This window comes from Coptis chinensis, chromosome 8 (genome assembly GCF_015680905.1).
Source record: "Coptis chinensis isolate HL-2020 chromosome 8, ASM1568090v1, whole genome shotgun sequence".
NCBI lineage: Eukaryota > Viridiplantae > Streptophyta > Magnoliopsida > Ranunculales > Ranunculaceae > Coptis > Coptis chinensis.
Window position 1 is genome coordinate 4,110,463 of NC_141463.1, and position 19,885 is coordinate 4,130,347.

At 36.8% G+C, this 19,885-nt stretch overlaps 3 protein-coding genes, 1 long non-coding RNA gene and 1 pseudogene across 9 annotated transcripts in view; 2 read left to right on the plus strand and 3 right to left on the minus strand.

The window, feature by feature from the left end:
* LOC147479408 (protein DETOXIFICATION 16-like) overlaps window positions 1-2,288 on the plus strand; it is an 89,468-nt gene extending 87,180 nt beyond the window's left edge. For 3 of the 5 annotated variants that reach the window (XM_086576452.1, XM_086576449.1, XM_086576447.1), the window contains exon 9: window positions 2,127-2,288. In XM_086576452.1, the coding sequence (XP_086432578.1) occupies window positions 2,127-2,273 (147 nt within the window). In that variant the 3' untranslated portion in view covers window positions 2,274-2,288. The remainder of the gene's footprint in view (window positions 1-2,126) is intronic. The other 2 variants (XR_015203992.1, XR_015203993.1) reach the window with 2 other exon arrangements.
* A 2,017-nt stretch (window positions 2,289-4,305) lies between these two features.
* LOC147479416 (L-ascorbate oxidase-like) lies at window positions 4,306-6,787 on the plus strand (annotated as a pseudogene).
* Window positions 6,788-12,939: 6,152 nt separating this feature from the next.
* On the minus strand, window positions 12,940-14,945 carry LOC147479417 (ubiquitin-NEDD8-like protein RUB2). 2 transcript variants are annotated; one of them, XM_086577494.1, is made up of 3 exons: window positions 14,786-14,945; window positions 13,793-14,052; window positions 12,940-13,225 (listed from the first exon to the last, which is right to left on the minus strand). In XM_086577494.1, the coding sequence occupies exons 1-3, from the start codon at window positions 14,876-14,878 to the stop codon at window positions 13,114-13,116; spliced, it is 465 nt and encodes a 154-aa protein (XP_086433620.1). In that variant the 5' UTR covers window positions 14,879-14,945; the 3' UTR covers window positions 12,940-13,113. The 2 variants fall into 2 exon arrangements, with proteins under 2 accessions (XP_086433620.1, XP_086433619.1); XM_086577493.1 differs by having other exon boundaries at window positions 13,793-14,088.
* A 1,131-nt stretch (window positions 14,946-16,076) lies between these two features.
* Window positions 16,077-18,286, minus strand: LOC147479418 (uncharacterized). The gene is made up of 3 exons (XR_015204624.1): window positions 18,029-18,286; window positions 16,499-16,573; window positions 16,077-16,413 (listed from the first exon to the last, which is right to left on the minus strand). It is a non-coding gene; the product is annotated as an uncharacterized LOC147479418 (long non-coding RNA).
* Window positions 18,287-18,948: 662 nt separating this feature from the next.
* Window positions 18,949-19,398, minus strand: LOC147479419 (F-box protein CPR1-like). Its single transcript, XM_086578411.1, has one exon. It carries the CDS (start codon window positions 19,396-19,398, stop codon window positions 18,949-18,951), a length of 450 nt encoding a protein of 149 aa, XP_086434537.1.
* Window positions 19,399-19,885: the final 487 nt, after the last annotated feature.

The window sequence follows — 19,885 nt, forward strand, 5'->3', positions numbered from 1 at the left end:
CAAGTGCTTGGTCAATCTCCAATAGGAAGCATGTTAAGCTCCTGCATCAAATAAGAATGAACATCTCAACTTTCTACAACATCTCAACTTTCTGCAACATAATGGAAAAGGAAGTCCTTCCAAAATGAGCACTTTAGTCACCAAAAAAAAAGAAAAAAAAATTATGCAAGGACATTCAAATAATCCTAGAGTTTATTGGCTTACTTAGATTAAAAGTCTGTATTTAGTTCTTGATAATAATATACATATACTAAAGCGATATCTCATTGCTTGAAAGACAATGACACACACTCACAAACATCAATACAAACGTAACGACTCAAGCTAGACATTGACATTTCATTGAAAGGTGAGGAAATTAAAAACAGTTTACAAAAGCTCTTCTCACCATTTGGGATAAGCTCTATATGGCGATGATGGGGAGTTGTATGTATTGGGTTATTCCCAAGTGGTGATAAGGTTTATGTAGTTGGGAAGGACCAAAGAGCTAACACTTCACCTCCTACGTACTACGGAAAATGAATCTTTACCAACCTTAGCAGTGAGGATTCCGTACTCATATCACAACTTCCCCGATGTCATAAAATGATATGACAATCAGATGCAAAAAATCACACAAAAATATCCCCCCATGTCATAAAATTATATGGCAATCAAATGCAAAGAATTATATGGCGATGATGGGGAGTTGTATTGGGTTATTCCCAAGAGGTGCGGTGACAAGGTTTATGTAGTTGGGAAGGACCAAAGAGCTAACACTTCACCTCCTACGTACTACGGAAAATGAATCTTTACCAACCTTAGGGGATTCCGTACTCATATCACAACTTCCCCGATGTCATAAAATGATATGACAATCAGATGCAAAAAAATCACACAAAAATATCTCCCCGATGGGCAATCAGATGCAAAGAATCACACAAAAATATAGAAGAGAAAAGCTACATTCATTCTGATTTCACAGTCTAGTATTGCTTTTATTACCTCCTCGTTCTTCTTCTTCTTCTTTCCCTATTTATAAATTGTAAATAACTATGAAACGAACTAAATAAAAAAAATAAATACAATATAAATAGAGGAACAATACTAGAACATTGATTTAAAAAAAACTCACTTTCAAGCTCGAGCCCAAACTGTTGTAAATCAACTTAAAATTGCTAAATAGTGTTTTCTTAAAAAAAAATAGATCCAACATGAACGTCATCCTACCTATTGGTTCTTCCAAGATACTCACAGTGGGCCACGTCAGCAAAGTTTTTAAAATAGTTCATACTTAAAAAGTAATTACTTGCATTCTTACCAAAATAACCATGAATTGGGTGTTCTCTCTAATTTAATATAAGTCAAAATTGTGTTCGAAAAAAATAAAATAAAACTACATCCGTTATTTCAATTCTACGCCCGTTATTACGCATGGGTTATTTTAGTAATTATGAAATAAAAAAACAACCCAATCCTCCGGTAAGGGTAACCTAACCGCCTTATTCTTCTTGCCCCACCCCGACCTTTACCAAAAAACAAAAAAAAAATAACCTAGCTTGATAAACATTAAGAAAAATGATGAGTCAGTCGTGATGGTTCAACAGCTATCGGAAGAAGTTATAAAGTTGAACCCAAGAGGCGATTCATTCCTTCCAAGTATCTCTCTCTCTCGCTCCCACTAACCTCATTTCATTCTCTAATCGAATCAGAAGACGAACTTTGAAGATATGGAGAAAAAGAATGAACTTTGAAGAAATTATACAAAGCGAACGTTGCTGTCTGTTCTTAAATCAAGTACTCTCTCTCTTCAAATCAAATTATCTCCCTCAAATTCTATGTTATTAGTTTCAGGTGTTCAAATTTTTAATCATCCCTCTTTCTCTCTCTAATGTTATCAATGGCCGAAACAATCTTCAATTTCATGCTTTCGTTTTCTTCAGTACCTAGAGGTTGTTATTGGCCGGAACAAGCTTCAATTTCACAGGTTTGTATCTTCTGTAAAAAAAAAAAGAAGCTTCCTTCATTTAATTAGTATATTGGTTGATGCATTTTTCGTATGAAATTTATTGGTGATGCTAAGGGTTTGTTTCTGATATGAAAAAAAGACCTAGCTTGATAAACATTACTTAAATTTCTTGTTTCAGGCAAGGAAAGCTATGGACAGAGTAAAACTTTCACCATCACCAGTACTGCTGGAAGATAACATCGACTTTAGGGTGAAGAGAGTGCAGTATCAGATGGTCAGATTGGTCATATTTCGTAACCCTTGCGCAATGCGCAATAGTATTTGAGAGAGCAAGCAGTACTTAGAAACTTGAAGAAAGTAATATAGAGGCATGGTCGCATGGATCAATTTCGTCCTACTTTATTATTCATTAGAGTTTTAATGAATACGTAATTCTAGTAAACGGGGATTCGATCCAATTCCACATGCCTTATGCCAATTTTGCGGAAGTAAAAGTCGAAGTGTTCCGATTGTACTAGCCTTATTTTAAATGAGACAAATTATTAATACCACATTCTTAAAACAATATCTGCCAAGGCAAGTACATTTCAGCATAAGAACGATGCATACGCATGCCAGCATACCTCAACCGGCTGAACGACAACATATGACGAGACTTGCCTCCACACATGAGGTTGCCGTCAATTTCAAGTAAGTAGTGAAACATTAAAGTATGAAGTCAATATTAACAAGAAAAAAAAAATTCAAGAACGACTCGGTCGATTAGTTGCACGCAGATCGACCACCTAGCTCAGGGAAGGCGCAGTTTTTAAATTTTATTTTATTGGTTTCTCACTGCACATTTAACAAGTGACCAATCCAAGGCAGGACAATATTGCTAGCTATCCTTATCTTTGGGTCGTGCCGTCGTGGTATGCCTGTTAAACAATATTGAATTGCTCTTTCACTAAATTGTTTAAAGCTTACCAAAGTCCATGCATGGCACTTTGAATGTAGGACAGTATTAATAGGAAGACTACTCTAAAAGTCTAAAAGGAAAGAGTGAGGATTGTATACTGAAAGTGAGGTTAATACTTAAGAAGTAGCATATGATCTTACATTTTGGTAACGTGTCACTGTATTTTATTAACACTTGATGATAACAATTCTGCATACACATCTTGTGATCAGACAGAGAAAGATTTGGGGAAACAAAGTTGAATAACCTTCATTGAGGTTTCCTTTATTTCAACTTTCAAGTATAACCACTCCAATTTTTCCAGTTTGAAATGGACTTGATGGGTTCCGGTTTGCGGCCTTAAGCTATTAATTTGTGTTACTTCATTCCTCAGTTATGAGAATTGTTTCTCAGATATTTCTCTCAAAATTTGTTCAACACAAGCCAAAACGACCAATCAAATATGACAGAATAATGTATATAAAAACTCGAATACTCCATCAATCACAATATTTCTTTTAGTACCTTCCACTTGGGGAGAGCAATTTTTTTTAATATAATACACTTTATAAATTCATGAACAATTGTATTTTTTCCCGGAAGAATAAGCAGTTATCTTCTAATTATATTATTTGTATGTACCACCAAGAATTGATCTTAAATTACCACTCGCTGGTAACATGTGGCGCAAGGAACTGTGTTGTTGCAAGAGGCGGTAGCATTTTGATTATGTATGTCGCCTCCAGGATACTAGCTTGTTTGTATGATTGTTCTGCGTTTTACGAAGCTAACTCACCTAAAAATTGTGTTGGATGATGAAACAGTATAAGTTCTCTAGACTTAATCGATCTTTCTATCAAAACTTAACAGAATATGTAAGCTAGCAGACTTGACCTGAATTTGAAGAAAAGTTTAGACATACTAGCTAGTTTGGAACAAAAAGTCTTTTACCAGGTAGACTATCATATTAAATTATTAACAACAACCCCCAAATAGAAGTTTGGAACCAAAAGAATTTTGATAAAGGTGATAGTATCAAGTATCAACATAGTGCAGTGAACTGCTTGTAAGAACAGGGAATAGGAACGTGGTGTATGTATGTACTGTACTGATTCTATTTTTGTATTACCAAAAGCTAACAACGACTTCAATGTTAGATTAGATATACGACTTTGAGACTTTCAAGAGGATAATCCATTCTCCCAAAATTAAACAAACTGATCTTAATTACACGAGTTCTTACCTACACTAGTGTCAAACCTCTGCCTAGTTTCTCATTTTGTGTTTGACATTTTCAAGATGACTTTTTTTTAACACTTGCATGATTTCAACTCTCTATCAAAGAACCTCCAACACATTACACATACTATAAATATATATAAATGAAGCACAAATGAATTTCAGACCAGTCATGTATTTGTTCAAAGCTCCACTTATGTTACTGTTCTCGAGCTATATCATTGTCTCTCTTTTAGCTCTTCAACGTGCCGAGGCTGGGATTCGTCGTTATGAATGGGAAGTTAAAATGAGTTCAAGTCTCCTGATTGTTACCAGAGGCAGGTGATAACAATCAACGGAAGAACACCAGGACCAACGATTTTAGCACAACAAGGTGATACAATAATTGTTGAGCTAAAGAACAGTTTATTTGTCGAGAATGTTGCAATCCATTGGCATGGAATTCGACAGGTATATATAAATGGTTGTTATAAATACTCTATACTTGTTATTTAATTATTAGTACTTATCTGTTCGTGATATATGGTGTTTCGCAATATTGATTAGTTTGTGATCCAAATATAATAGATCGGTACCCCTTGGAGCGATGGAACTGCAGGAGTAACTCAATGTCCGATTTTGCCTGGAGAAACTTTCACTTATAAATTTGTAGTTGACAAGGTAAGATTTATACTAAATATTTCAATAACCTTATAGGTAGCTTGTGGAGAGACGTTTTATGCTTACAGTTGTACTGTGAGGAATCAGTAATGCATATTTGTATGACTAATTTAATTTAGTCTGGGACTTCTTTGGATGAAAATAACGCAGGCCGGGACTTATTTGTACCATGGACACTATGGAATGCAAAGGACAGATGGCTTATATGGCTCAATACAAGTATCGGTTCCTGATGGAATCACAGAACCTTTCGCATACGACTATGACCAAAGTATAATTCTTACTGACTGGTACCATAAAAGCAGCACTGAACAAGCAATCGGCCTGTCCTCTAAACCCTTTGGTTGGATAGGAGAGCCTCAGGTAAATAAAGTTTCTTCCCAATAAACATGTTAAGATCTTTGACTTATTGCTTGAGCAAATGCATGAGGTCTACTAACTACAGTATGTTAATTTACTGGTTATATCTTGTTTTTCAGTCACTTCTTATACAAGGAAGAGGAACATTCAATTGTTCTACTCTGAATTCTCTAGCCATAGTTCCTGGGCTTTGTAACACGTCGAACCCTGAATGTTCTCCTTACGTACTGACAGTGGTACCAGGAAAAGTTTACCGGTTAAGGATTTCTAGCTTGACATCCTTATCAGCATTCAATTTCGAGATAGAGGTACTTCACCACCAACCATTTTATATATGTGTATAACTCTATATTATGTGGCGGTTACTAATCTGAATCAATAAAAAAAATGTGCCTTGTTACAGGGCCATAATATTATGTGTATAACTCTATATTATGTGGCAGTTACTAATCTGAATCAATAAAAAAAATGTGCCTTGTTACAGGGCCATAATATGACAGTGGTAGAGTCTGACGGGAACTATGTGGAGCCATTCATCATTAAGAACTTAAACATTTACTCTGGTGAGACTTATTCAGTTTTGGTAAAAGCAGATCAAGACTCTTCGAGGAATTACTGGGCTACCTCCAATGTTGTTAGCCGCAAACCTCAGACTCCAACTGGCTTAGCCATTTTCAATTACTATCAAAACGATCCTCAAAAACTGCCTCCTACAATGCCAACAACTGGGCCTTTATGGAATGACAGTGATTATCGTTTGGCACAGAGCATTGCAATTAAGGCACGCCAAGGTTACATTCATCCTCCTCCTCGAAGTTCTGATAGGGTGATTATTCTCCTCAACACACAAAATCAGATAGACGGTTATCTTCATTGGGCTGTTAATAATGTTTCCTTTACTCTTCCGAGCACGCCATACTTGATTGCGCTTAAGGACAAGTTAGGTAATGTCTTTGATCAGAAGCCGCCTCCACAGAAATATGACTTGGTGAACTATGACATCTTTAAGAAACAGGACAATGCAAATGCAACTACTAGCAACTCGATATATAAGTTGCAGTTCAATTCTACAGTGGACATTATTCTACAAAACGCAAACACAATGACTCCAAATAATAGTGAGACACATCCATGGCATCTCCATGGGCATGATTTTGGGTATTAGGCTATGGAAAAGGGAAGTTTGATCCAAATAATGATCCAAAGAAATACAATCTGATAGATCCAATTATGAAGAACACAGTCCCAGTTCATCCTTATGCTTGGACTGCCTTGAGGTTTCGGGCCAACAATCCGGGTGTTTGGGCTTTCCATTGCCACATAGAAGCCCATCTCTTTATGGGGATGGGTGTGGTGTTTGAAGAAGGTGTGAACAAAGTTGGCAAGCTGCCATTATCTATAACAGGCTGCGGCAAATCTAAAGTCTACTACAGACCTTAGTTCTATAGGAAACAGAGAAAATGATGAATTGTTCTGTAAACGGAACCCTTCTTGATCTAACTGTTATGCTTTAGATTATTGTAGTCGTATCTGCCATTTTCTGTTTTCATTTTTTGTGATCTTGTAAGTTTATTTTCACTTATTTAATAAAATGGTAGGAGCTTTTCAGTCCCAAGCCAGGCAACCAGCCCTTGCATTGAGTAGAAGCGGCGTGATGACTAATGACCAATGTACTGTTTCACACTTTCAAGCAAGGCCTAAAATTTCGATATCGGTTCATATATCGGTGTACCCAAAAACGGATATATATCGGATATATCCATTTTTTTTTGTGACTAGTCCAAACTATTTAAAATATCGGATATATCGAAAATATAATATCGGAAATATCAGAAACATATCGAAAATATATTGAAAATATCGGATTTATATTAAAAAATGGTAAAAAAAGTCAACCGATATATATCAATTATATCGGAAATATCGATTATATCGGCGATATAAAGTTTCATATCAGAAATTCCGATATATATCGGAAAAAAGGGTTCAATATTCGATGGATATATGTCGAAAATATCGATATCGGTGTACCAATTTACTAAGATATATCGGATATATCGGCGATATTTTGGGCCTTGCTTTCAAGTACCCAAAAATACACTACCGCACTGCCTTTTTTTTTTCGCTAATAGCACTACAGTATTGCAGTACACTACATGACTACAATGGGAGATTACAATTATCGATATGGTCAACAACTTTGATTTCATTTATCAAGAATAAATTTCCAAACTTTCAGTCACTTAAAATCTATAATTTGTTTTTTTTTTTTTTTTTTTTGAATGGCAAGTAGGGTTTTTGAGAGGTCTCTTACCCCTTTTTTATTCATAATAAAATCATAGCTCGGTTACATTCTTACATATTCTTTGCCCATGGCATCATCATATATAATCTTTTTTACATCATCTGAAAAAGAACTAAGATTAAATTATATATAACTAACAGTAGGTATGGTAGATGCTAGTATATCTGTTAGTTTATTTGTTTCTCTAAATACATGCATAATGGAAAAATCTTTTAGCTGTTTTATCATGTCATGTATCTCTTTCATCATGTGATGTGCCCGCTAAGGGTGCTGCCCTTCATTCTTCATGTAAGCTGTTACACAAGTCGAGTCTGTTTGCGCCCTCATTCTTTGATAACCTTTTCGCAATCCAAGTCTCAGCCCTTGTTCAATCCCTTGCAATTCAATCAAGTCTATTGAATCATAGTTTGCTTTACCATGTCTTTGCTTTGCAACCACAACCCCCATTCACATCTCGAAACACTTCTGCCCATCCTCCTTGACTTCCTTTGAGTATGCCATCCGTATTCAAGTTGTATATGCCTGCTCCAGCTCTCTCCCAACAACAGTGTTTTACCTTTTTTTTCCTCGTTCCCACTTGAATGTTCCATCTCTTCATGAAGCTGTTCCGCTTGGGGCCCTCCTCCATTTCAGTTTTGAGTGACTATAGCTTGGTCCTTACATCCCTTATGATCTCATTCCCCACATGCTCTGCCACTTTTTCTTTTTGCTGAAAAATTCTCTAATTTCGTTCTTGCCACACTTTGTATATGAAGCCAGTAAACAATAACCGAACTGCGTCTTGCTTATAGCCTTTTCCTTTGCCACCTGTTGTACCCATGCGATTTCCAGTTGCCATGAAGCGGCTCTAAGCCCTTTGATAACCCGCAAACTTGAGTACATATTGTCATATAAACTTTGAGTAGTTACAATCAAAGAATAAGTGTCTTCTTGTCTCTGTTTCTCTCCCACCGGATAACACAATTATCATCTTGTACTATATTCCACTCCTTCATCTTTTCTAGAGTCTTTAATCCTTCACTTTCGAGTTAGCCAAGTGTAAACGAGTGCCTCGAGTCTGTGAGAAACCAGATGATGCTATGCCATGTATTCGGTCTCTTTGTCTCTCTTACACTCTCATATGTGTCTCTGAGTGTGTACTCCCCCTTATCTGATGCATTCCAGATGATTCCGTCCTCATCTCTGCCCACCTTAACCCCTTCTCCCATTTCACTAATAATGTCTGGCATGTGGACTCGAATATGCCATGGTGTATTCCAACGCCCATTTTCAATCAAGTTTGCGACTGGTGCGTTTAGATTACAGGTTGAATCATAAAGAAGAGATAGTGGAAAAAACTCTTTCAATATGCCCATCGGATGTCATGGATCCAACCAAAACTTGGTATCTTTTCCATCTCCGATCTGGTGTTGAGCAATGTGTTTCACATCCTTCCTGTTTTTCAAAATATGGCGCCAAACCCATGAACAATCATTTAGTATCTCAGAATCGCCAAAAGTTTATGCCCTTGATGGAGGTTCAAATTTTAACCCATTTTACCCATAAGCGTCTCCTTCCCACTCACTAGGTTCCAAATGTGTTTTAGGTTATTTGCCATATTGGATGTGCCGAGGTTCGAATCCCAAGACCCCTTCTTCATACGGGAAACACAAACTATCCCAACTAATAAGTGCATGGGATGTAGCGCATTCAAGCCCCGACCACAAGAAGTTTCTGCACATTTGATTTATGGTGTCAATTGTTTGCTGTGGCAACACAAAAGAGGACGTCCAGTATATACTCATGTTGTTCAGTACTGCCTTTAACAACTGAAGTCTCCCCGCATACGACAGTGCGCGTCCTTTCCATGCTTGTATTTTGGTCCTTACCTTTTCTATCAAGGCCACACAATCAGTATTCTTTAATCTTGTCATTATTAAAGGTAGTCCCATATATCTCACCGGCAACTCTCCTCTTTGGAAATGAATAATACTCTCGACTTGTGTACATCTTGTCGCATCCATACCCGAGTAGAACATATTGCTTTTCTGTAGGTTAACTTGCAATCCCGAGCACTTTTTCAACTTGCTCAGAGTTTCCTTCGAGCTAAATCGTCTTCGTTCCCAAGTCTCCACTCATGAATGCAATTAAATCGTCTGCGAAAGATAAATGTGTGATGAGTGGGTTCCTGCATTTATAATGAAGCATATATTCTCCTTCCTCCACTTTCCATCTTAGCATTTGAGTGAAAAACTCCATGACTAGTACAAATAAAGAAGGTGACATTGGGTCCCCTTGCCTGATACCTCTCTTTCCCTTAAAATACCCGAAAGGCGTTCCATTTATCATAATGCTATATCTTGGTGTTTCTATGCATTTCTAAATCCACTGTACAAACTGTAAGGGGACTCCAATTCTCGTTAAAGCAAACGTAACAGCCTCCCATCTTACAATATCATATGCCTTCCTTAGATCAATCTTAGCAGCACATCTAGGTGGGCCATAATTCCTGTGGTAATTGTGTAGTAGCTCATGCGAAAGCAGTATATTATCATGGATACTTTTGCCAGAAATGAATGCTGACTGATTAAGAGATATCACCTGAGCCATGAATAGTTTCATTCTGCATGTCATGATCTTTGTAATGCATTTGTATATCACATTGCAACATGCAATGGGCCTGTAATCCCCCAACGAGGTAGGCTTTGGTATCTTAGGAATCAAGGTAATACATGTTGTATTCACCTCCTGCAACATCATGCCTGACCTGAAAAAATTCTTCACAGCTTTCACAAACTCATTGCCTATAATCCTCCATGTAGCCTTGAAGAATAATGAAGAGAACCCATCACTCCCTGGTGCTTTGTCACTGTCTATACCTGATAGACATTCAATAATTTCATCTCTAGTGACCTCCTTTATCAGCTCCTCTTGAGTATTTTGATCCAGTTGTTCTACCTGAATTTCCTCTAGCATATTGAAATCCATTTCTTCCATCTGATCCGGGCTGTATAGGTCAGTATAAAACTTCACACATTCTGCCCCTATACTCTCTATCTCTTCCAGAATCTTCCCATTCCCATCTCTCAGGCAGTTAATCTTGTTTGTCATCCTTCTCACTTTTACTGAGTTAAAAAAATACTTTGTGTTGCCGTCTCCAAGAGTTACTACCTGATCCCTTGATTTTTGTTTACACTCGTTCTCCTCCTCTATAGCAGCTTTGACGTACTTTCTTGTTATCACTCTCTCCTGTGTGATGAGCTGTTGATCCAATGGTTGGTTCTGTAGCTGATTTTGTACTTCTTCTAGTTCTTTTTCCGCTTCTATTTTCCTTGTGCATGCCTTTCCTTTTTCTCTGCAATTTCGGTGATTAAAGCATTCTTGGCGTTCTTTAGCTTTTTGTGAAGGTGTACATCGGATTTCCTACCACCGACACCCCCATGCCTCCCACGAACCACCTCAAAAACCCTCCTCATCAATCCGAGTGAGTTGAAAAATCGAAATGACTTTTACATTGCCCTTTTGTTTTTATCGTTTCCACCACCATTGATGAATGATCGGATGTTGCTCGAGGGTTTTAAAAGTTGCTTTTGTATCTCCAAACTCATTTATCCACTCCGCATTGACCATGACTCTGTCTAGTTTCCTCCATAGCCTCACTGTCCGCTTATTGCTCCATGTTAGGAAGTTCCCTGAATATTTCAAGTCGACTAACCCAGCCATTGTTACACAATTCAGCAAATCTTGGAAGTGATACGGTCTTGTCTCCGTCCCTCCTACTCTTTCTTGCCCATTCAATACTGAGTTAAAATGTCCTATTACAACCCATGTTTTCTGTACTGTGTACGATACCTGAATCAAACTCCTCCATAGCTCTCTTCTCTTATCTCTATCATTAGAACCATAAACCAATGTTATTACGAACGATTTCCCATTCATCAGTTCAGCATCCATAGTTATACCGATACACGGAGTACTCAAAATCGATTATTGAATTTTTGATCATGAATAACTTCGAAACAGTATTGCAGAAAGGTTGCCCTATATTTAAGTACCATATATATTGGTGTCTAACCGTACCATCCATTTGTCTTCAGTTGATCACCTTTCAACAGAATCAGGTTCGATATAAGTAGTTTGTACTTACTTTCATCACATTACACCATTCAGTCCAGTTTTCCGTACACGTACATTTGCAAGCATTTTTGTATGTCAGGCAAAGTATGTTGAAAGATTAAAGCATTGTGAGACTTCCAAATAGATTCAATCAGTAAACAAACAAAAGAAGTTTTTCATGAGCAATCTTTAGGATGTGTTCACAATCCTGCCTGGAGTCTGGACATGATGCACTAGGCCTGATTTTGTTAAACATGTGGAATGCCCTCATAGAACATATATACTAACTACACTATATATAGGTTTACTTAATTATGTTCTTTGAGTTGTGCTCTCTAAGGGTTGCGGCGCCCCTCTCTCTGTGTAACATTCTTTCCAACTGATCAATAAAAATACCTTACCTGCGTGCAGAAGGAAAACAATCAGGAGCATATATCTAAACAGTGATGTTCAGCAAGCAAGTCAATATGATATCTAATAGACAGAGGAGAAGCAAACCGCTGCTGAGGAGTCCAACCACAAGTTAGGGAAGAAAGTATGTGGATCATCATCTACCACTATTGTCTATTGGTCAATAGAGTTGACACACTGATCTTGCATTCCTGCATATGTACGTCTTCTGAGATTATCTCTAGTCGGCAGCATTTTCTGACTAACTTCCACACGAGGAATTTCATCCTATGAGGAATATTAAGGTTCCAGAATTTCCTGCTTATTGGAAACAATGACCTCAGGTGAAGAAGTACCGTCATCTCTACTAAGCTTGGAAGCCATAGGAAAAGGGACTTAAGAGAGAAGTTACCTTCTTTAGTCTTAGTCCAAATGATTCTATCTCTAACCATATTGACTATATCTCTCATATTATATGTCGACTCCCTAAATGGACTCCTAACCGATTCGCATTGAGGTACGATTCCCATGTGTATTTCAGTGCACTTATCATCCCAGTGAGCATTACATATTGCGCAGGATGATATTCATTTCAGCTTTTTCCATTTCTGCATAATCAACAAGAAATTAAGTTTGTCAATTGGTAGGCGGGTGCTTAACTTTACAGGTCGATTTTAATTTAGAGCAATGCATAATGGTATACGCCACATGAACGAACCTACATTTACTAACACCCCTTTGTTTGAGCTCGTTACCCAAAAAACAGGGGTTTCAAAATTTAATGTTAGGCCAATCAATGGGACTATACTACTGCTCTTTTACTCATTGCAAATTCTGTTCTTTTTTCCCCAGTTTTTCTAGGTCATTGTTTCAAGAGGAAAGACCCACACTTGGCACAAATTCTGTAACTGTAAGCAGAATGATCCGAGTGCTGAATGACTGCAGCATTATTGTAAGGGCATTCTCCCCTCGGAACATTCATAACCACTACAGTAGCAAAAGGAGTAACGAAAGGAAAATCAAGAAGACCTCTTCTCAGTATCCACTGCATAGACATAAATACATTCAATCTATTGAAACTACAAAGGCAGGTGAACTGTGTTATGATGTACTGAAACATATCATCAACAAAACGTGTCAGTCAAGCATAATTAGTTTCCTTCATTGTCTATAAAAACTTCAGAAACAGCCACCTCTCAGGGCGAGCACAAGATGGAGAACAGAACCACCTTCAATGTTGTATTCTTTGGCAGTTTTGTCATCTGCAAGCTGTTTTCCAGCATAAATAAGCCTGTAACCAGAGAAAGTAAATGGTGTAACTGTATTAGTTATCAGCAAAAAGTACAACTATTCTTTAAAGAACAGGATTAACGAAAAAAAAAAGGTCCTTGCTTGCTCTTTGATTCCAATTAATCGATTACACATGGAAGTACTTTATTTCTTTATCAAATTTGTTTTAGACCAGGTTTCTAAAATTAGCAAATGAAATACACACGATACAGTAATACATGGATCCTCAAGTAAGGGATCACTCAAAAGTCAAAACCATAAAAATATTTCAAGTGGGATAAAAATTAAGGATGTTACATAAGATGTTCAGAGAATAACAATGATCCATTGATAAGACTGACGTGACAAGATATATTAAAAGTTTACTCTTATACACATCTGAACCGAAGTTGTGATCTAGATATATGAAGCGTTCCAAGTCCTTCAGTATTATATTACAACAATTACTGGACGTCAACCTCATCATCATTATCACTATTATATTACTATCGTTATTACTATCGCTCTTTGAAAAGAGATTTTGAGAACAATAAAAGTTCCACATAAAAAAATTAATATGATTAAATACCTTTGCTGCACAGGAGGAATTCCTTCCTTCTCCTCAACCCTTTCCTTGATCCGGTCAATGGTATCAGTTGGTTCGATATCAATTTCAATTTCCTTGCCTGTGAGTGTCTTCACTTTGATCATAGTCCCACCCCTAAGCCTCAAGACAAGGTGAAGAGTGGACTCTTTCTGGATGTTGTAATCAGCAAGCGTACGACCATCTTCCAATTGCTTACCAGCGAAAATTAGTCTTTGCTGATCAGGAGGGATACCCTCCTTGTCCTGAAGAACATCACACATCCATATTAGCTCACTAGTCTGACCTATCAGTAAAATATGAAAGATAAAATATCATTTAGTAGCAGTATCTCCTAATGACACTCTATCCATATTGTGAAAACAAGAAAGTCAAATAAAGATCTTAAATATATCAATCCAATGTTGTAACCACACAAGGAAGCTAAAAATGACTACGGCAAGCCATCAGTGAAATGATTTCTAATTATGTTTCATAATAATCTCAGACCAATGAAAAAACTTTAATGTTGAGACAGGGCTTCCATTTCACCAAATGTCAACCAAATATATGTTAACTGGTTGTACTAAACATTGTGCTTTGAGGTGCTTCAGGTGCATTGACCAAGTAACAGGGCGCAACCAAAGGTATGAAAAACTGACTCTGAGCTAATATTTAGTGCTACAAGCCTATAAAATTTTGCCAACTTCACTTTTATAAATAAGCCAATACATCAAAACAAAATAATCATACTCGATCGATAATCTAATTCGACACACAAAGTGGACAAAGGGTATATGTACCACATACTCCACATAATACTTAAGACCAAAATAATACCATAATACAATGCAGATAACAGAATCATGAATCAATTCAACAAATATAAGTAAATCCCAAGGATGCAAACAAGCTTAAAATTGATAAAGAAACAAACTTTATTCCCAATTAAAACTACTATTCCTATAAAAACTAAAAAAAAAAGTAAAATTATTATACCTGAATCTTGGCCTTGACATTGTCGATGGTGTCACTACTTTCAACTTCGAGAGTGATTGTTTTTCCAGTTAGGGTTTTCACAAAGATTTGCATTGTGTTCTTTCTAGCAGCTTCTTTTTGTTTTTTTTTTTGTGTATTTTTTTCAGGGAAGAGTGATGAAGAAAAGAGGATGGGTAAATAACGGTTTGGTTGGGCTTTTGGTTGGGCTATTGTATTGTATTTAGTTGCCTACTTGTTTTGCTGCTTGGTTTTCCAATACATAGGCAAATCGGGCTTCTACTCTGTGGTAGACTGCTTGATAAGTTGATAGCAAGAAAAGGGTTACTAATAATGTTTCCCTGTTTCAATGAAGAGCACAAAATAAAAAACAACAAATAGTTGATTAATTTAAGGAACTGATCATCTTCTTTTTTAAGAACTGAGGTCCATAGTAGACTGTTGTTTTTTAGAATAGGCTATTATAGTCTTGTAGATCGATGATGACCTTGCATACTCAAAATTAGAGGGCTTCTGATGGCACTAGGAATTGAAAGCCCGAAACCTCGAGGCAGTCCAGCCATAAGGATGAGAGACTTTGCCTGCTTGGAAGACACGTACAGCACAATGGTCATCATAGTTCCAAGCATAAACACGAAACTCCTTGCCTACAGAAATGATGTCTACCATTTGCGGTGAAGGGTGCAGATATCTCACTCCCCACTACCCAGTTTCATTAGTCCTGTTCCTATAGATTTTCGGAAGGTGGGCAATTAATACATGTAGTCATGCAGAGCTCTTTGAAAAGAAACGTATTGGAGCAGAAAGTCAAGAATTAGTATGGGTTTCAACGATCATTTTGTTCTAGAATTTGTGGTTATCTGCTTCAATCATTTGTCATGCAACTTTACCACATTTGAGAAGATTTTCTTCAAAATTCCCAGATTAATAGAAGGAACGAGGAAGTAACAAAGAAATTATTGATCACAAGGATTAAAGCCAATCCAGGTATGCATTAGAGACTGGTTTTAAAAGCTATTTAGCATGGCTTGCTAGTGCATCTTGCAACATTGTATGAAAAGTTAAAAAAATAAAAGTTCACCAAGCTCCACCTGTGATATAACTTCGCCATAATCAAGGACTACATGAGAAGTAAAGACATAACTTTAGAGTATATATATATAAATATAGTTAAAAGGTCTGTCGTTGTCAGGACTCAGGAGTGCAACTGCAAGTTTCCAACATGGTACTGGAATTTCCAGGGAAACAAATAAACCAGTTCTTGCAATTTGCAAATGATAACCACCATTACACATGAGACTGGCGCCCAAAGTTTGAATTATACTTCAATCATAGGACTAAAATGTTTGTAGATAAAACATATCATGGGGCAATTTTCTATTAAAGGCATTCACAATGTGAAACAGCATCATTCATGATTAGCGGAATTCTTTTACTAATTCAAAAGGAAAGTTGGAATAGAACCAGAAACTAAAAAGCAAAAACAATAGTATGGCTCAAGGGGAAAATAGTTAAAAAATGTCTACCTCTATAGTTATGTATGACTATGACATCAAGCCCATCAAAACAAGCAAACTTTCAAGTGCGCTGGAGTAATCATAGCCTTTTGTGCGTCCTCTGGAGACAACGTACTGTAAAATGAGAATAGCTGTTTGGTATAAGACATTAACACAAGTAACATAGAAACGGATGTTTCTACAGAAGCAGAAGTAGTACCTTGAAGCCGGTAATTCCATTAAAGACTTGTTCTACCCTGAACATATATTTGTTCATCCAGCTGAAGCTGGTTAGCTATCAAAATACAAATAAAATTATGAATGTCTGACGACATCACAGTATCACACAACCTAGAATCACACAATAAATAGAACTTTTAGAAGTTTAAGAAATGAACTTTTAATTGTAATACATATAGGTAAAGTGTGTTCTCCTTCAGAAACGTAACTAAATACGGAATTGGGTTTAAGATAGTTCCTCACTCTAGATACCAGGGCCAAAAGAAAAACATGATAAATAAAGATGAGAACAATTAGAACTCCTAACCCTGGAAGTACTTAGTTGACAACCTTACATAAAATATTACTGAAAGCCTCTCTATTCCATTTATTTTGAAAAAGTACTGCCTCTTGCTGTAAACACATAGTTAATAATTTTAAAATTCTATATAAATTATTTCATATGAATCTAACTGGTTTTTATATAAAAGGAGACACAATTCCCGTCATTGAATCTATTATATTAGGACTCCAGAGAGATCCCCTGATAAATTTGTTGCCCCCAGCTTTCCATTAAACTTATTACTGATTAGCAATTGCAAAATACACTCACCATTTTTCATCCACATATTCAATAGCAAACTCATCAATTAGATTCCAACCTCATAAACAGACATAGAATTGTTAAGAGAAAAGGTAAAGGCATTAGAAGAAACTTGTCAATATCACCAGGGAGAACATTTCACCCTTGTTAACAAGAAGGAAGACCTGATTTCACAGTTGGAGGCCACTAATGGGAATATAGGAAAGCTCTCAGAGAAGAACACGTTACTGGAGACTTTTCTCTTTGATGCACGTGTTGAGCGAGTACGTGGAAAATCAAAGAGCTTGGAAGAGATCTGCCTATCTCTAGACAATGATAAGTCTGACCTCCTCACAGCAAATGACATTCTGGTTTCTCAGTTACAAGGTATTCAGGAAAAAATGGGTGATCTTGAGGAAGATATACCGATTTAGAAGAAATGCACTTGGGTTTAAAGAAGGAGATGCAATTCAGAATCCATCAAGTTGAAGATTTACATGCTACAATGGATCTTGAAAAACAAGAACACGCAAACTTTATCCTCTAAAGCGGGACTCAACTAGCTTATTTAGAAAGCAAAATACATACTCTACAGGAAGAAGGCATGAGGAGGATGACAGATAAATCTGTGGAAAGCTTAACTCGAAATCTTCATCTTGCAGAGATGTATCCAAGGATCCATTATTCCATTTCCAAAAAACGACCAACAAGGAAGATGCAGTCCTATTACTATCAAATCAATGCATCTGTGTCCCTACTCCCTAAAACCAAGTCAATGCATCCATCTTTCCACAGTCAAATTATGAAATTAATGAATCCATTTTCCTACAACCAAGTGCGTACTGCATCTATATATGCTTTTACAGTTGATTATAACTTCCATGAGGCATTTTAAACTTTGAATAAGCTAGCAAACAACTTAATGACTGGATAAGTTCCCTATCTTACCAACTTGAGCTTGCCTTTGACAACCATATCATTCACTGGGTATTGATCACAAAATGCATGCCTTCCTCTGCATATATGCTTGGTCCAGCATGGTAGCAGCAGAAGTTAGTGTTCCTCTTTCATTACTAAGAATGTAGATCATGCTGGTCGAAAATTGGTCCTCTGATTCTCTTTACATTGGTCACAAAAAATTTACCCAGAAAAGAAGGGTGATTGTTCGATTTCGATTTCTCCACATGGTTTTCAAGTTCAAAATTCTTCATCTGTCAATGACAAAGTGATTTAATAAGAAGTACATTCACTGATGATTCACATCTGCATATGACAAAAGAACTGATGCTATATATCTTACCAATGTTAAATGGAAAACCATTTGGGATCGAGTACTCACTCCAAGCTTCTAGCACACCTTCAATTTCCTCGGTCTACTTCGGTAGAGTGAAATGATCTTTTCACAGCAGCAAACCTGCAATAGGATATATATATTCCTTGGATCTAGGAATACAGACCTTGTTAAAAACATCATATGATTAAGGAAGACGACAAAGTGGAATTACTTCAGAACAGGTCTTCTTGCAAAACAACATCAAAGGATTGACTAGCTTCTTGGGCCGATTGTTGGGCTTGCCAGCTAAAATTCTCTTATGAAGATACAAGCGAATTGGCTGAATGGAAACAAACTGGAGACTTGCCAAATAAGAACAGTTATCCTAACCGAACTAGTCCCTTGGGCGTTCACCATATACACCAACCAGTAAAACATTTAGGGGCATATAGACATTTGTGCACACTAAAACAATTTGGACTCAAAATACTAAAAATTAAACAACAAAAATGAAATGACTAAAAGCAAGTGCAATAGTTTAAAACATTCTTTTAACTCATAACAATACCATTACAATGACTACAGTGCAGCAAACTCACAAGTTTTTCAGACTAACTAAATTTTCTACGTAATCGGTTACAATAAAATATGAAGGTAGTCTAGCAACTTCAACAGTATCAAATTGTTGAGTAACAAAGTTGTACAAATACAAACTTCGAGCATTGTTTTCTGTAGCTAAGATGACTTCACCAGTTCGAGTAGAATACGGCATTGTCCACATCATGTACCATGAAGGTGGAGTAACAGTCTTCATCAGAACCCAACTGCTATTGTTGTTCAGGTCTTTTAACATCCACAAATCCAAAAGATTCCAAGGATGACAATCTGCCAAACACAAACACTCTTCTAATTCGAAGAGATGTAATACCTCACTACTATTGATATCATAGCCATGTGTAACTCTTTTTGGGCCTTGAATCACTCCAAAACTCTCATTCCCCAAGTCAAAAGAGATAATCATATTTGTAGTAGCATACGAATACATTGTACCGTTGAAGCAAAAACACTTGGTAGAAAATTCACCACATCCATGTACAGGCATGGTCATTACAGGCCTCCATGAAGTGGTTCCCAAAGTGTAGATCACACAAAGTGGGTAATTAGTCCAACCCCACACTTTATATTTTTTTGACAAGGGATCAAACCCAAATTCAAAAAGTGCTCCATCCTTAAAATACTCTCTTGTAAAAAATACAGACCTTCATATATACCCCTTGGATTTAAGAATACAGACCTTGTAAAAAAAGACCACATAATTTATGCAGAGGACAAAGTGGAATTACTTCAAAACAGGCTTCTGTGCAAACAACATCAAAGGCTTGAATAGCGTCTTGTGCCGAATTGTTGTGCTTGCCAGCTAAACTCCATCATGAAGATGCAAGTGAATTCGCTGAGTTCAAACCAACTGAAGACTTGCCAAACAACAATATTTGTGATATCCGAACTGAATTAACCCCTTGGGCATTCACCAT